This window comes from Culex quinquefasciatus, chromosome 3 (assembly GCF_015732765.1).
Source record: "Culex quinquefasciatus strain JHB chromosome 3, VPISU_Cqui_1.0_pri_paternal, whole genome shotgun sequence".
In the NCBI taxonomy this organism is placed as follows: domain Eukaryota; kingdom Metazoa; phylum Arthropoda; class Insecta; order Diptera; family Culicidae; genus Culex; species Culex quinquefasciatus.
In genome coordinates this window covers 187,895,826-187,914,552 of record NC_051863.1, presented here as the reverse complement: position 1 = coordinate 187,914,552, position 18,727 = coordinate 187,895,826, and the positions used below count along the sequence as shown (strand labels likewise).

Sequence of the window (18,727 nt, the reverse complement as noted above, 5' to 3'; positions counted from 1 at the left end):
CTCGTCCCAGTCTTCACCAACCACAAACTGCTCGATCCTTCCAAACATACCAGTCCGGATGACCGGGGCTTGGCTACCTTCAGCTGTTGGTTCCTCTTTCGGCGGCATGTTTCTAGGTTATGTTCACCGCACCACGTGTTCACTTGCCGGACGTTTTATCACTTTTTGCACACGCGACAACCAAAATAATCAAAACTTACTTACGACTCACTTCGTTTATCTTCGTCGCCAAGTTGAAGTGTACGGACTCGGACTAATTAATGCACGCGTTTACTATTAACTAAAACTTTACTAATTATAAGAAGGGTTTACAATTTGGACTATACACGACGACGGTCGGCAGGAAAGAGATCGACTCGAGATCTGCTCGTGCTCTCCAGGCCTTGTGCTATAAAAGCTATTCTCAGTACCTACAATAATGATACCTACTGACATTTAGGATTCAACTATTGGCAATACTTTTATAGTATACGAGGGATACTACAATTATTACATATAAAGAATGTTGGCAACACATTGCCGCAAAAATAGAATTTTGAGTTGAAGATGTTCGATCTGTTTGCTGCACTCCTAGATAATCTTTGTTTATTGCAGTTGCAGGCAGAAATGCTCTCTCCGTTGCTTCCGATCATTGCTGCATTCTCAGTGTCAAGATCATCGTCGAAGTTAATGCACACGCTTTCGCTGCTACTGCTCGCGATTAAGCTGTCGAAAAATAAGTGAAATTAAGAATTAGTTTGTTTTGAAATCTGTCAATTTTGCTGACTTGTTAATCAGTTTGACAAAGTTGCTTCAGTGGTGCCTACCTTAACTTTTGAAGTGTTACTTAAGATATTAATAGACTGTCACAATGACCTAGCCTAATTTAGTGATTTCCTACTGAGCACATGGTGATTTTCTTCAACATTTTGGAACATTCACACAAATCTAGATTTCGGCTAAGGTAAGTTTATCTGAATCTTTAAACTAAAGTGAAGTCATAATACAACCTTAAGGCACACTTCACCAGTGTCCATTTAATCGTACTGCCCTTTGAACTACGATAGATAACTGAACTGGTGGAGGACTCTTCCAGTAGCTTCGTTAAACAACATGCAATGTCTTGTGGTGCTTCGCCTTGGCTTGAGAATATAAATAAAAATATGCATTCTTTGGAAAAGACATAAACAGTAAACAGAGTCAGAATCTGGGACTCACGTTCTGGTCATAAAAGTGGCGTCAGATCTTTCATGAAGTGACGAAGCATGACTCTGTGTTGTGGAGCTGCTTTTTTCGGCTGATAAAGGTTTATTAGCCTTGTCTACGTCAGAAGAGGAAATTTTTGGAGGTGAAATTTCGACTCAACTTAGTGTTCTTTATGTAACGTAAAAGCAACTCCAAATCTAATCGCCCCTCAGAATCTCAGCAAGCAGACGAAAACATTTCTTATCAGCTCGAAAAAACTTTCTTCCTCAAACACAAAAAAAAAAGAATCCTTCAAATATCACCAAATCACGCTGAAAAGTAGTGAAAAAGCTGACCGGTCAGCCGTCGGTGGGCGTTATCAGCCACGAATCGAAATGAATCGTGTCGAACGAAGCTCCGGTTGCACCATGCTTGATTGGCGAATCCTGGCTGATGCCATATTGCACCCTTTGGACTCGAGCGTTGTCAGTCCTTGGTTTTTAGTGGGAGCGTACGAATCATCCTTATCACGACGACGACGATGCCGGCCGGGGGCATTCCGCCTGCCCACAAGGGTTTGTCTGGGCCCAGGTCGGCGGATGAGTGATGGATGGGATTCTGCCTCAGGTTACGATTATAAATTTATTATTCTGTATATGTGATGTAAATAAATAAATGCCATCAATAAACAATATTCAAAAATTGATTTCGATCTAATCTCAACCTGAAATTTGCAAAAGAAAAGTCATCAAAATAATAAAAAGAAAACCAACTTTTTGTCAACTGGCCTCAGGACAAAATACTTTCCATTTCTCATATTGTGTTTCAAATGTTTATAGGAACTAAAAAAAACTCTAGATTTGAACTCTGTTTGCAAACTCTTAAAGAATCACTTACAATTAACCATTTAATCATATTAACTTTAAACGCAAACCACCCTATTAAATAAGTAATGTTGTTAAACCCAGTTCTCTAATAAAATCGGTGTGCCTATCATATAATTAATTGGGTAACGTAATTTTTGAATGCCCCATTTCACATAATCGCTGAATGCTCCACGTCTGAGATGACAGCTTATGTCGACATACGCCACTAGAGTTATCTCAGCCCGCGCTCACGCACACTTGCACGCCATTTGTTTTGCTGGCCGGTACAAAATTTAACCTCAATCTTTTTCGTGTACGTATACGCTATACATGCGCACGTAGATAACTCTCTTGGGGGCGCAACGATCTTTGGATGATTTAGCAGTAAATTCTCGTGTACGATACAATGTTGTGCTCATGTGTGCGTTAAAGTTGTTTACTTGGATGAACTCAAACCAAAAAGTTTATCAGAGAATCTCTGATAGACGATTATCAGAAATCAGTCTGATAAGCGCCAGGTTTGCGTGTACCAACTAATTCCCCATCCCCATATAGTGAAAATTACTTGTTGCACAGAAAAAAAAATGATGGTAATATTCATCAGGAAATGGTGACAGATTTTGTGGCAAAAAATATGATTAATTTTACCCCAGAAAATGATGAATTTTCATCAGTTTTTGATGAATATTCATCAGGTTCACATTTTTACACATTTTTTATGTAATATTACACAAATAAAGAGGTAATATTCAACCTACCAAATTTTCAACATTCCAAAATTAAACTTTTTTTTTCTGTGTAGGAACACCGCTTTTTATTAGGGCAGCCCTTCTTTATTTGAGATACATGAAACTGTGTTTAACAACATTACTATCGATTTTGAAACGGTATGTTATTAATAGGATTTGTGATTTTTCACGCTAGAAAAAATCGATTTTCACGGGCACCACCATCCGAAAAAAGCAAAATTTCACGGAACCTGAAAAATGCTAAAATAACCTGCAAAATCTTATGTTAAATAACCGGAAAGATTTGTGTACACTTTGTTCTTTATTATGCATCAAAGCTTAGTGATTTTTCATGCTGAAAATTATCAGTTTTCACTGGGACCATCAAATTAAATCATCAACATTCTTGAGAATTTCACGGGACATTGAAAAATCATAAATCTGGAGTTTTTTTTTAAGGTTCAAAAAAATAAATTTTCAGGTTTTGCTTTTTGAGTGTTTTTTAATACCCCTGACTCAAGGCGAAAATTTTAACTGGAAATTTGGTTTATTGGACCTTTTCAAAAAAATGTTCCAGCAAAGGGCTGATTTAAAGATTGAAATAATATATTAAAACCCAAGTCATAAAGTTTTGAAACACAAATTGTTATAATACATGCATTAAACACTAACATTAGCTTTCAAAAACGAAAAAACGCTTTGACGAACCTGTTATACAAATTTCACTTATATTCAACATATTTTAAACAAGCTAAAAGTGATAAAAAATCTAGGAATATGCATTTGTTTTTAAATGATTGCGCTTCTATTTTCACAAAATATTTCTAAGTATTTTCAAAACTTTTTGTTTTTTCCTGAAAATCAAAAAAATACTACAGTCTACATACGATTATACGAAGACATTGGCAAATTTTCACTTTGGATAATCGAATCACGAAAAATATTTTTTTTTCGTTGCCTTATTCTTTATGTAGAGTTTTAGCATGACTTCAAAACTACTTTAAAGTGATGAAATATTGAAAAAAAAAAAATATTTTTGTAATTTAAATGTGCAATTAAATATTATAATATGATTAAAATCGGGTCGCAGAACTCGAATTGGATATTAAAAGTAAGCCAAACAAAAATACGTTTTTTTTTGTTCGTTTTTCGATTACCCGAAGTTCCATACAAACCATCGGATGATCGAAATTTCGGATAATTGAGACTTCGGATAGTCAAGTCTGGCTGTTAATATAAAATTAAAAGCATTTTTTATTTAATTTACCTAAAATTTGCGTTAACTAAACTGCAATTTATGTTATGATATAAATTTGTTTTTTAAACATTATTTTTCATTTCAGAAAATCCTATAATTTTACGGGATTTCACGGATATTGTGGAATTTCACGAATTTCACGCTGTCCAGGAAATCGTGAAAATTCATCAGCCCTTGTTATTAAGTTAAAGAAAATTTTCAATATTACCAAATTTGCGGTAATTCATTTTTTTCAATTCAATTTTTATTTTATTAGTGGTACTAATCGGTCTACAAGTTGTGGTATTTAAATACATTAAATAGAGATATGTGATTCCTTTCAGCTATACCTAGATACATGATAATCGATCGATGTTTTAAACTTTGAAAAGGGGGTGACAGGAGCAGGAAAAAAACTATCAAAAAACCTACTGTAATTGCATAGGGAAGGGGACGGGGAAAGGAAAACTTAATTCTAAAGTGCAACGCAAGCTAGATCAATTCCGGCGTCGTAGATCTTCAGCACGCGTAGCAGTCTACCCTGCTCTCACGTACTTCAACATCAGCTCGCCGAGGGCCATGAATTGTTGTTCCTTGTTCTGGCAAACACGGAAACGGGTAAACATTTCCCGAGCCAGAGAAAGGAACTCCGTTAATGTGAAGAGATCAGACCCTCCAGGAGCGGCAACAGTAGCAGACGTTTCGTTGCTTGTCGAAGCAGTTACGCCAGCGTAAGTTTGCCCCCTGCCAGGTGGGTGCGTCGTACCTTGAGCCGTCGAAGTCTTCGGTTTAGGAACTTGACGGTTGGCTGGTTTCTTCCGCTGCTTCTCCAGCACCTCCAAGTAGGTTTTTCGCACGGAGCATCCACGGAAACTTGCTGTGTGATTCTGTCCATAGTTGGCACACTTGATTTGAGCCTTGGTCCTCTCGGCGTTGCTACCTTCCCCCAGGCTCGATTTCCGGGGCAACGAACACTGCTCTGTGAGATGAGCCTCTCCGCATTTGAAACACTTGGGGGCCAGTGTGCAGTTGCGGGAACCGTGACCGAAACGTTGACATCGGTGGCATTGCACTGCGTCGGACGAACGTTTGACGAAGTACCTCCAGCTTACCACGAATCCGTCCAACGACTTGATCCGGCGTAGATCTTGTAGTTTTACCGATCCCCGGTCGAACACAAGCAGGTAAAGCACGTGTTCACCTGTGACCGTTTCAGAACTCGAGAGCACTCTGATCTCTTGAGGATTCACATCGTAATCCGCTAGCACATTCGCTAGCTCCGTCGGAGTCACTGGGATAAACCCCGTAAGCACTATTTTCACCGGCTCGTCTCGCGGTTGGTACGAATAGTACGGAACATTACCATCTCTCAGCACCGTCAACACTTTTTCGTGCATTGGACGGTTAAGTGTGACAACACGAACGCTGTTCTTCAAAATGAGCAACTCAAACTCACAGCCAGCTCGAGACAATAAATTGTGCACTGCTGCGCCGGGATAGTCGGGAATAACAATTGGCACTTGTTTTTTGTTCTTCGTTTTCGCTTGGTCCTCTGTGACCATCGCGTTGCCTTCATCGTTCTGCTGCTTTTTGTCGTCGTCGTCGTTGCCTTCATCACCGTCACTCAAAACATCGTACATGTTTGAGGTTAGGATCGCAGAATGTGATGATGCTGGATTGCTACCGGAGGATTCTCCCGACGAACCTGCCTTCTGCTGCGCAGCTTGGGACGTCTTTGCACGTGTTTGTATCGGGCTGCGACTAGGTACGTAATCCACGTGGAGTTTTGCTGGATCCGGAGGGGTCGGCTTGCAGTTAAGAAAAACTGAAGGTGACCAGGTCCGCTTGGGAGTATCCGCAGATTTCGTGATTCGGCCCGGGGAAGCACCTCGCGATTGACCCGGCCGAAGAAATGGATTACGCGGAACCCGAACGGTATTTTTCCCCGCGGGGGGACCCATTCGCGAGTAATTAATTTGATCACTTCGAGGAAAGTAGAATTTTGTAGAGCGCGCAGAAAAGTGAACTAGCTGGCTCGAGACTTGCCAGTGCAATCAATTTTCGGTAATCGATAATCGAATGTGATAGTTTTCTAAGAATAACGGAATCCCATTTTTCTGTCAAGTTTGTTTTAATAAAAATTTCTTTAAGGAGTTACATACATGTAAATCGACAAAAATTTAAGAGGTTGGTTTGGTTGGTTTTAATTATGTTTTAAGGGCATTAAAAAAAACATTTTCAACTAATATCAAAATAAATTTGAAGATATTTGGTTGTATCATTGCCGAGATATAGCAATTTTAAGTTAGCAGTTTCAAAAAACGGGTGCCATTATATCTCAACACTGCTTTGACCAAATCGGCTCAAAATTTTGGTGAAGCCTCGTTAAACCGGTCCAGTGTGCATGACGAAGCCCGATTTAAAAAAATGTTTGAAAAAAGATAAAAATATGTCTATGTTTTTCATATAAAAAATCGCCAGTTTAAGATTTTTGTATTTTTCAAAAAGCGAAACTTCAAAATCGGGCTTCGTCATGCACACGGAATATGTCTTAAGAGTCTTCACCCCAAATTTCAGCCAATTTGGTCCATCCCATCTTGAGATATCGTGGCACCCGTAAATCAACTCGGAGTTCAGAGAAAAACGCTCACAAAGTTCGACAGTTCGCTTTGCGCATGGCAAAATTGTTAACGTAAATCGTCTCTTACTCAGTTTAATCATGAAATAGCTTTATGAAACTTTCAGAAGTGTTGTATTCTGGTAAAACAGAATTTAGCGTGCAAAGAAATAACAACGCGATGGGAAAAGTGAACTGTCATAAAAGGAAAAGTTGGAAAATAAATAAACAACGCGGTTCAAGAACGGGGAATTAAATTTGGTTTTATTCAACTATTTGCACCCGGAATAAAACACAACAAGGAGTGATTGAAAATCATCTTTTTAGTGCATTTATTAAATTTTCGGAAATTTGAAATTTTTGAATTTCTACATGTATGTAACCCCTTAAACGACTGTTTTGAACTCAAACAAAAACAAAAAAAAAACAATAATAGTTGGAAGTTTGCTTTTAGTTTACAAAAACTATCAACAGTTCTGATTTGGCATGTGGATTAATTAAAATAGACCAAGAAAAAGATTTGATAAATTGCTGACCTTGAAATTATTTCAAATATGCTTGACAAAGGAGAATGGGCAAATTTGGTCCAAGGATGTACACGAACGGGACCAACTTTTTTCGAAAGATCTCGCCGAAACATGAAAAAAAGTCTTCTGGACCAACTCTCTAAACCCCGGGGATCAAAAGTTACATGCTGTTGAAGTTTTAGCATTTTGGGTTAAAATGAACAAAAATCGTATTTTTGCTATTTCTAAAATCATTCATAAAATCTCTGTTTCATTATGGATTTCGATTTTCTTGACTTCATTCGACGCGTATCAGCAAAAACTATGAGTTCTGATATGTCTTAGCATGATTGAAACATGATTTCTCTTGTTTTTATCCGTTTGAACCGTTTGTGCAAGAGGCATCCCATAGAAACAAGTCGAAACTTCAAGGATTTGAAACCGGGTCCAACCCAGACTGCTTCAGTGAGTACGGAAGTCTTCAGTTCAATGTTGTAACAACTTATTGGGATGGTCTGAGTCATCCGAGAACTCCTTGGAGTTAAGACCGGTGAGTTTACCGCTATAACAAGCAAGATGTCGGCGGTTTTTGATCACGGATCATACCCGCATGGCTTCAGTGAGTATGGTAGACTACTATGCGGATGTGTTGGAGTGTCCTGGGTTCTCCTAGGACTCCCTGGAGTTAAGATCTGTGGGTCTACTACCGTAACAAGCAAAATGTCGACCGGTTTTGACCCCGGAACATACACGCATAGCTTCAAACAGTATGGTAGACTGCTTTGTTAATGTGTTGGGATGTCTTTGGTCATCCTAGGACTCCCTGGAGTTTAGATATTTGGGTCACTGTAACAAGAAAAGATCGATGATTTTTAACCACGCATCATAACCGCAAAGATTCAGTGATTATGGCAGACTGTATTGCTGTTATGTTGGGATGTTCTGGACCATTCCAGGGAGTCCTTGTAACAGCCATAGACCTACAGATCATAACTCCAGGGAGTCTTTGGATGACCCAGGACATCCTAACACATTAGCAAAGCAGTCTACCATACTCACTGAAGCTATGCGGGTATGTTCCGGGGTCATAAACCGTCGACCACTGGCTTGTTACGGTAGTAGACCCTCAGATCTTAACTCCAGGGAGTCCTAGGAGAACCCAGGACACTCCAACACATCAGCATAGTAGTCTACCATACTCACTGAAGCCATGCGGGTATGGTCCGTGGTCAAAACCGCCGACATCTTGCTTGTTACGGCGGTAGACTCACCGGTCTTAACTCCAAGGAGTTCTCGGATGACTCAGACCATCCCAATAAGTTGTTACAACATTGCACTGAAGCCTTCCATACTCACTGAAGCAGTCTGGGTTGGACCCGGTTTCAAAATCTTCAAGTTTCGACTTGTTTCTATGGGATGCCTTTTGAACAAACGGTTCAAACGGATAAAAACAAGAGAAATCATGTTTCAATCATGCTAAGACATATCAGAACTCATAGTTTTTGCTGATACGCGTCGAATGAAGTCAAGAAAATCGAAATCCATAATGAAACAGAGATTTTATGAATGATTTTAGAAATAGCAAAAATACGATTTTTTGTACATTTTAACCCAAAATGCTCAAGCTTCAACAACTTGTAACTTTTGAACCCCGGGGTTTAGAGAGTTGGTCCAGAAGACTTTTTTTCATGTCTCGGCGAGATCATTCGAAAAAAGTTGGTCCCGTTCGTGTACATCCTTGGACCAGCTCCCATAAAAATTTGCCCATTCTCCTTTAGAGTAAAGCCAAAAAAAAATAATAATACTCATATGGTTTTAATATTTTTGGTTCCATTCCGAATCAGATATGATAAAACAATTACAAACACAAATGGCAATCAAAGGGTTATCATAAATTTTGAGTATCGATAAAACCTATCACATCTCTCCTAATGAGTGACCTCACGTTATCTATTGTTCACACAAAAGGAACGCCAAACTCGAGATCCACAGCGTGGAACTCAGCAGTCTCGATCCGGCAATCGATCTTCTCACTAACCGCGACGACCGCATTGTCCTCTGTTCTTTTTCGCAGCCAGACGCTCCGCTATCAAGATGGCCGATCCCCAGGTTCAAGCAAATGACGAGCAGGTAAGCGTGCCCCAAGCTGGGTTCTAAGCAACCTAATTGACCAAGCTCTCTACCTCTCTACCCCGCAGGAAATTGCCGAAGCGCAAAACTCGCTGACGGACCTGCTGTACGACGTGGTGGCCCAGGGTGCCACAACCCGGCTCGGTGGCTTCGTGTACCGCCGGATTGACAGCGTCCTCTCGACGGTGGAAAAAACGGCCAAATGGAGCCTGCCCCAGCCGGTTCTGGACGGTGGTGACGAGGCCAGCTCGGACGGAAGCAAAATTTCCGCCCCGCCGCTGATCCGTCCCCTGCCGTGGATGCTTTTCCTGCCGGCCCTGGTGGTCATGCGGATGGTCCGCGTCGGACTGTCGCTGTTGGCACTGATGGTCGGTCGGCCGCCGGTCACTCCGGCCTCGGTGGTTCACTTTGTGCAGAATAAGCGGCGGAAGTTGCGCGCCCTCAAGTACCGCGGACAAAAGCTGGGCCGGATTAGTCGGGCGGAGGCGAAAGCCGAAGACGAGCTGCAAACCACGTGGCTCAGCCGGATTATAATGCCGCTGAGGACGATCGTGTGCAGGCCGGGACGAGTTGTGGTGAGTACAGAGGGTGGGTGGTTGATGAACAAGAACACGTTCTTGTAACCTTATTTTTCAACCTTTGAGTGCCTTTGCGAAAAAGAATTTGAAATTTTCCTTTAAATACAAATGGGCTTCAACACATCAATTATTATGCTACTCATCCTCATTTAGATAATTAAATGATGTTTTTTTCCATTTGTTTTTTTCCAATATTTCTAACGGAATCAGACTTTTGATCAGACGTTTGGATGACAAACTAATTAACATTTTTTCATTTACCAAAAAATGCACGTTAAACTAGTTATTAGACCTAAATTAGTCAAAGAAGCCTTATAAGTGCATTTTTGTGTCTAAACGTAAACATTTGAGGTGAAGCCGTCAATCATTTTCTAACAAAACTGATCATCACTCTAAAGTGCTCTGTATAGTGTAAGGAATTTTGTGAAAATATTGCAAACAAAGCAAAATTTTTATTATCAAACAAAAAATGTTGGCAATGTAGACGTCGTTACCTTAAAATCAAATTTCTTCTTAAACGTATTTTTAAATATTTTTTTAAAGTTTTAGTGCCATTTGAAGCGTCAGTCGTAAAATTATGTTAAACAAAAAAAGCAAAAAAAAACTATTTGCTTGTATAGAAATTTTTTCGGCTTGATTGAAAATTAGGGTGGTTCACGCTCTGAGTGTTTAAAAAATCATAGTATTTCAGAATCTTTAAGATTTTTTTCTATTATAGAAAATTTTCAAGTTTGCTAATCTAAGCAACTTTATCAAAATTATCGGATCAAATCCTAAAAATCTGTATTTTAAACGTAGTGATTCAGGGATATTTTAAATGTTAAGATCAAAACAAAACTTGTTCATAAATTAAAAAAAAAAATCTAAAAAAAAACTCCAAAATTGCGCAATTCTTTTTTCCACTCAAAAAAATATTGCAGTGCAATTGATGTTTAGCATAACTCAACTTGCTTTATTTCATTTTTTGATAAGATTGTAACAAATAACTTATAATATTTTCGCCAGTTCAAGATTTTGTTTAAATTCATTGAACCCATGTTGATTACTCATCTTGAAGTGCATTTTTATGCACCGTTAAATTTTACAGTGTTTAAAAGCCTAACCCTAAAAAAAATCAAATTATTCGCTCTACAGCATTGCCTTGGCGATCTAGATTGCAAGATTCCTACTCGAAACTAGGTGTCCGAAGGCTTGGTTGTTGAGGCAATTGCAAACCTCTTTTTACACCTTCGCCTGTGTGACCTCCTAAGGTCATTTTGAGCATCTTTTGTTCCACGAAAAAATTTACTTGTTTTGTTTTATGATTTTCTTGTTTTATTTTAATTAGCATTTATCTTTATTTTATGTTTGTTTTTGGTAGTATTTGACCTAGTCTATCAACTCCTATCAGTTCTTTTGCCTATCTTATTTTTTCGTGTTTTTACATTCACTTTTTCAATTTTCTGCTATGGGACCATCCACAAACCACGTGGACACTTTTTTAGAAATCTCAACCCCCCAACGTGGACAATTTCCATACAAATAAAATCTTTTTGTATGGAGCGTGGACAATCGCCAACACCCCCCCCCCCCCTAAGGTGTCCACGTGGTTTATGGATGGTACCTATAGAATGGAACCATTACCATTTAAATTGTAAAAATGCGTAAAGGCATAGTCTGGGACACTACAACAATTTTGCAAACTTCTTTTTACTTAAAATATAGAAAATGTTAGTAAAAATACAGCCAAAGCTGACCCTTCAAAATATTTTTGCACTTCCGTCGTGAAAATACTTACTGAGCAATTCTCTACGAAATCGGTCTTTTTTCTTCAATTTTAATTTTTGTATTTTTTAATCCGGCTGAAACTTTTTTGGTGCCTTCGGTATGCCCAAAGAAGCCATTTTGCATCATTAGTTTGTCCATATAATTTTCCATACAAATTCGGCAGCTGTCCATACAAAAATGATGTATGAAAATTCAAAAATCTGTATCTTTTGAAGGAATTTTTGATCGATTTGGTGTCTTCGGCAAAGTTGTAGGTATGGATACGGACTACACTGGAAAAATAATACACGGTAAAAAAATTTGGTGATTTTTTATTTAACTTTTATCACTAAAACTTGATTTACAAAAAACACTATTTTTAATTTTTTTATTTTTGATATGTTTTAGAAGACATAAAATGCCAACTTTTCAGAAATTTCCAGGTTGTGCAAAATCACTGACCGAGTTATGAATTTTTAATCAATACTGATTTTTCGAAAAATCGAAATTTTGGTCGTAAAATTTTTCAACTTCATTTTTCGATGTAAAATCAAATTTGCAATCAAAAAGTACTTTACTAAAATTTTGATAAAGTGCACCGTTTTCAAGTTATAGCCATATTTAAGTGACTTTTTTGAAAACAGTCGCAGTTTTTCATTTTTTTAAATTAGTGCACATGTTTGCCCAGTTTTGAAAAAAATATTTTTGAAAAGCTGAGAAAATTCTCTATATTTTGCTTATTCGGACTATGTTGATACGACCTTTAGTTGCTGAGATATTGCAATGCAAAGGTTTAAAAACAGGAAAATTGATGTTTTCTAAGTTTCACCCAAACAACCCACCATTTTCTATCGTCAATATCTCAGCAACTAATGGTCCGATTTTCAATGTTAATATATGAAACATTTGTGAAATTTTCCGATCTCTTCGAAAAAATATTTTTGGAATTTTCAAATCAAGACAAACATTTTAAAAGGGCGTAATATTGAATGTTTGGCCTTTGTGAAATGTTAGTCTTGATTTGAAAATTCCAAAAATATTTTTTCGAAGAGATCGGAAAATTTCACAAATGTTTCATATATTAACATTGAAAATCGGACCATTAGTTGCTGAGATATTGACGATAGAAAATGGTGGGTTGTTTGGGTGAAACTTAGAAAACATCAATTTTCCTGTTTTTAAACCTTTGCATTGCAATATCTCAGCAACTAAAGGTCGTATCAACAAAGTCCAAATAAGCAAAATATAGAGAATTTTCTCAGCTTTTCAAAAATATTTTTTCAAAACTGGGCAAACATGTGCACTAATTTAAAAATGAAAACTGCGACTATTTTCAAAAAGTCACTTAAATATGGCTATAACTTGAAAACGGTGCACTTTATCAAAATTTCAGTAAAGTACTTTTTGATTGCAAATTTGATTTTACATCGAAAATGAAGTTGAAAAATTTTACGACCAAAATTTCGATTTTTGAAAAATCAGTATTGATTAAAAATTCATAACTCGGTCAGTGATTTTGCACAACCTGAAATTTCTGAAAAGTTGGCATTTTATGCCTTCTAAAACATATCAAAAATAAAAAAATTAAAAATAGTGTTTTTTGTAAATCAAGTTTTAGTGATAAAAAGTTAAATAAAAAATTTTTTTACCGTGTATTATTTTTTCCAGTGTAGTCCGTATCCATACCTACAACTTTGCCCAAGACACCAAATCGATCAAAAATTCCTTCAAAAGATACAGATTTTTGAATTTTCATACATCATTTTTGTATGGACAGCTGCCGAATTTGTATGGAAAATTATATGGACAAACTAATGATGCAAAATGGCTTCTTTGGGCATACCGAAGGCACCAAAAAAGTTTCAGTCGGATTAAAAAATACAAAAAAAATCGAATGACCGAAATCCTAGAGAACTGCTCTACTTTTCCTGTCATTCTTGAACGACGAAATAGCCTTCTTTTCTCTACCAAAAATTACAGAATGGAATAGCAACACTTTTCAAAATAAATGCTGAAAAGTTCTACTTTTCAGCACTGAAATGGGTGCACTTGTTTCGAAAAGTAACACTTTTCATCATTTTTTTGATTTAAACGATTTATTGACAAAATACATGAAAATTTGACTTAAAATTGCATTTAATGGATGTTTTTCGGAATTGCAAAAAATGTTGTATGGAACTCGTTGCAAAACTTGATTTTTTCAGCACTCTTCGTATTTATCCAACTCGGTGAACCTCGTTGGATAAATGTACGACTCGTGCTAAAAAAATCCTCTTTTTGCAACTTGTTGCATAAACTACTATTTTTTAAACATTGGCAAAATTACATTAAAAAGTCAAACTTTTCAACAATTAGTTGAAAAATTGATTTTTGGCGAATTTTGAGATCGAAGCCCGTCTAGTGTAGAGGGTTAACATGTAAACTTTGTTAAAAGTATTTATGCCCTTTCACTCCCCATCGTTTTTAAAATTCAAACTTTTTTTCACTTAAGGAAATAGTGCCTGAAAATGAAAAAGAGCCATTCGATTTTTAAATCCATCGATTTTTAAATTTGCTGAGACTTTATGAATGACCGGAAAATTCATTCATCAATTATAAAATTTAAATTAGGCAAACTATTTTGGAATCGAACAAAAGTACACGGAAAAATCCATATTTTTTAAATAAAAATTTTCATTACTTAAAGTCAAATTGCTTAAATAAGTTTTTTTTATTTTCGATTTTTTAGAAGTCCAAAATAGGCTACGGTTAGGGATGGTGCAAAAATTGGTGGTTTGATTAAAAAAAAAAACATTTTCAAATTTCTTAATTACATTTATCGAAAACTTGAAGAACCACCTTTTGTGCACGACGAATGCATGTTCATTTTATATTAAAAAAATTATATTTAATTTTAAAAATTTTTTAGCACTTTTATCGAAAAAAACCAACTATTGTGCAAAAAATATTTTTTTTAACATTGAAAATCGAATTGATGTTTCTGCAAGAGTTTTTCAGATTTCAAGAGTTTTTAAATGTGACTAATTGGGGAGCACTGAAAAATTATGTTTCATCAACCAGCATATCAAAAAAATTAAAATGCTTAAAATGCAGGCCTGAATTTTCAAAAGATATTTTTTGAATTATTGATGGGAAAATGATTCTTATGCCTATACAAAAATTTTAGTTTTGGAAATTTTGATTTATTAGTCATAATAACCCTGTCAGGTCTGAAAAGGTTAAATGATGATGGAAATTTTGTTTGAAAATTTGCTTAAAAATCGGAAGAAAAAACATTTTACTTCCAAAAGTGATTTCATTTTAAATAAAACGTTTTTCAACTGAAAACAATAAAAATGCACTTTGCACAGGATAATCATGCATATTTCGCATTTTTGGACTCATTTAAATTTGTTGTAACTTTTTAATTTTTTGTGATAATTTAAAAAGATTTTGGTAAATGAAAAAAAAGAATCGTCATTACTTAACAACAATTTCGGAAACAAATGAATGCAAAACAGGTTGTTGGGGAAATATACTCATTTTCGTCCTTCGATGTGCATCAACAATGGAGAGTAGCTTGCTCACTTTTATTTGAGCTAATTCTTACTTTGGAAAAGTCAAAATACTTTATGCAACTGTAATTTCATGATAAAAGTACTGATAAGCCTATAATAGAAATAGGCCAAGAAAGGAATTAGAAACACTTTTCTAGTAATTTTTTTCATTTATTTATTTATTTATTTTACTTTATTATTTTTTCTTTAAATTTATATGTTAACACAGAAAAACTAGAACTTGTTAGTCAAACTTTGTCAAAGAAATAATGACAACTTTTTCTTCACGTCTTCAAAAAAATCCATGGTTTCTAAACCTTAAAAACTCCATACTCCAGGTAACCCCCCACCGCCACCACCATCGTCACCCGCAGCGCCAGCAAAACCAGCAGCAGGATCAGCAACAGCCGGGCCGGAAGCGGAACGCCCAGGAGCGGGACGTCGACGACGATGACGAGAGTGGCCCCGAGGTGGACGAGGGCACCGTCAGCGAGCTGTTGGACAAGTACGCGGACGACGCCGGCGATTCGAGCTTCCACGTGAGTGTTGCGGCCTTTTGTGCCAACCGGTCAATTTTGAAGCAAAGCGCCCGAATTTCGGGCTTTTTCGGGGCAAATTTGAAATTTTGAGTCAGGGACTATGCAATTGGCAAATTAAAATGTTTTCAGTTTTTCTAAAAAAATATGTTTCCGATTTACGAGAAAATTATGAGAACTTCCTTGAATTTTGAATTTCAAACGAATATTATAATTTTTACACAAATTTCCAATTTATAGGCCGATTCAGCTTCCGGTGAGTCATCTGACAGTTCCCTTTCGGAACAGGAAAAGTCCGCCGTCGAAGACGTTCCGTCCAAACCAGCGTCGGAATCTGCAAAGAAGGAGAGCAACGGCCACGCCCCCAAGGAGGGCTCTCAGGCGAGGCGAAAATCGGATCTGAACGTTGAATCAGCGCCAAAACCTGCCGAAAATGGGTCCGTCGACAGTAGCAAAAAGCAGGATGCAACGAAAGAACCCGCCGCCAAAGAGCCGGAAAAGGCAGAAGTGAAAGAAGACAAACCAAAAGCTACCGAAAATGGATCCACTGACGGTAGCAAAAGTCAGGACGCAGCCAAAGAAGAACGTCAAAAACAAGGTTAGTTTTGCGAAAAAATACATTCAAATTTCATATCAACTAAATATTTTTAAATTTTCAGAGGCAAACAAGCCAAAGCTAAATTCAACAGCGTCCGATAGTGAGCGCACTGACAGTAAGCAGACGAGCGTAGCAGGCCAGAAGAACCAGCAAGAAGAAGGTGAGCCCACAAAATGTTGGATTACGTTTTCAAAAGGGCGTATCCGCCACTGTTGCGGGTGTTGTCCTTGTTTGTGAGAAAAAAAAAACTGTTTTTAGTAATGACATGAAAATTGACCATTTTCAGATGCTGCGAAAAATCAATCCATGAGTGATGTAAAGACCAATTTCCAGCAGAAAAATAAACAGCAGCAGCCGAATCAACCGCAAAATCAGCCCCAGCAAACGAATGCTAACGGTGGAACTGGTGGCAAGAAGCAGAAAAGGCCCAGCCAAGGTCACCAGTAGTTTATCTAAAATGAAACAGAGATTTTTTTTTTGCATGAGTTTTGGTTCTATATATTCAATATTTTGTTTACTTTATATTTTGCCTGCACGCTTTTGCTTGTTGTTTAAAGTGTTATTTAAAAATGTGTGTTTATTGAAATTAAATAAAAAATTAAAGAAATAAGGAAGAGCGTTTCATTTCAAGACAACATAACCATGGGGAAGAGAACAGCACGTTCGACTTAAACAAATAAGTCTAAGTAAGGCCCAAATTTTGTATTCAGAGAATTCCCAAAAAATATTTCAAACACTATAAATGAATACAAACTTAAATCATTCAGCTTAAAGAAATGTCAATTAATAACAATTAAATCGTTGATTTAATTGAAACATTTAAACATGGAACGTAAATTTACCCTGAAAGTAAAAATACTAAAATACTAAAATACTAAAATACTAAAATACTAAAATACTAAAATACTAAAATACTAAAATACTAAAATACTAAAATACTAAAATACTAAAATACTAAAATACTAAAATACTAAAATACTAAAATACTAAAATACTAAAATACTAAAATACTAAAATACTAAAATACTAAAATACTAAAATACTAAAATACTAAAATACTAAAATACTAAAATACTAAAATACTAAAATACTAAAATACTAAAATACTAAAATACTAAAATACTAAAATACTAAAATACTAAAATACTAAAATACTAAAATACTAAAATACTAAAATACTAAAATACTAAAATACTAAAATACTAAAATACTAAAATACTAAAATACTAAAATACTAAATACTAAAATACTAAAATACTAAAATACTAAAATACTAAAATACTAAAATACTAAAATACTAAAATACTAAAATACTAAAATACTAAAATACTAAAATACTAAAATACTAAAATACTAAAATACTAAAATACTAAAATACTAAAATACTAAAATACAAAAATACAAAAATACAAAAATACAAAAATACAAAAATACAAAAATACTAAAACACTAAAATACTAAAATACTAAAATACTAAAATACTAAAATACTAAAATACTAAAATACTTAAATACAAAAATACAAAAATACAAAAATATAAAAATACAAAAATACAAAAATACAAAAATACAAAAATACAAAAATACAAAAATACAAAAATACAAAAATACAAAAATACAAAAATACAAAAATACAAAAATACTAAAATACTAAAATACTAAAATACTAAAATACTAAAATACTAAAATACTAAAATACTAAAATACTAAAATACTAAAATACTAAAATACTAAAATACTAAAATACAAAAATACAAAAATACAAAAATACAAAAATACTAAAATACTAAAATACTAAAATACAAAAATACAAAAATACAAAAATACAAAAATACAAAAATACAAAAATACAAAAATACTAAAATACTAAAATACTAAAATACTAAAATACTAAAATACTAAAATACTAAAATACTAAAATACTAAAATACTAAAATACTAAAATACTAAAATACTAAAATACTAAAATACTAAAATACTAAAATACTAAAATACTAAAATACTAAAATACTAAAATACTAAAATACTAAAATACTAAAATACTAAAATACTAAAATACTAAAATACTAAAATACTAAAATACTAAAATACTAAAATACTAAAATACTAAAATACTAAAATACTAAAATACTAAAATACTAAAATACTAAAATACTAAAATACTAAAATACTAAAATACTAAAATACTAAAATACTAAAATACTAAAATACTAAAATACTAAAATACTAAAATACTAAAATACTAAAATACTAAAATACTAAAATACTAAAATACTAAAATACTAAAATACTAAAATACTAAAATACTAAAATACTAAAATACTAAAATACTAAAATACTAAAATACTAAAATACTAAAATACTAAAATACTAAAATACTAAAATACTAAAATACAAAAATACTAAAATACTAAAATACTAAAATACTAAAATACTAAAATACTAAAATACTACAATACTAAAATACTAAAATACTAAAATACTAA

General features: G+C 34.9%; 1 protein-coding gene across 2 annotated transcripts; it reads left to right on the top strand.

Moving 5' to 3' along the window:
- Positions 1–686: 686 nt before the first annotated feature.
- Positions 687–16,852, top strand: LOC6051435 (transcriptional regulator ATRX homolog). Of its 2 annotated transcripts, XM_038264534.1 has the most exons (7): positions 687–943; positions 9,193–9,248; positions 9,317–9,823; positions 15,447–15,647; positions 15,885–16,242; positions 16,304–16,402; positions 16,529–16,852. In XM_038264534.1, exons 2-7 carry the CDS (start codon positions 9,213–9,215, stop codon positions 16,687–16,689), a joined length of 1,362 nt encoding a protein of 453 aa, XP_038120462.1. In that variant the 5' UTR covers positions 687–943; positions 9,193–9,212; the 3' UTR covers positions 16,690–16,852. The 2 variants fall into 2 exon arrangements, with proteins under 2 accessions (XP_038120462.1, XP_038120460.1); XM_038264532.1 differs by lacking the exon at positions 687–943 and having other exon boundaries at positions 9,119–9,248.
- Positions 16,853–18,727: the final 1,875 nt, after the last annotated feature.

Bases quoted from the DNA above. Each gene is read 5' to 3' on its own strand.
- LOC6051435 (XM_038264534.1), top strand. From the start codon at position 9,213: ATGGCCGATCCCCAGGTTCAAGCAAATGACGAGCAG. The intron at 9,249-9,316 runs GTAAGCGTGCCC...TCTACCCCGCAG, and splicing joins TTCAAGCAAATGACGAGCAG to GAAATTGCCGAAGCGCAAAA. The intron at 15,648-15,884 runs GTGAGTGTTGCG...TCCAATTTATAG, and splicing joins CCGGCGATTCGAGCTTCCAC to GCCGATTCAGCTTCCGGTGA.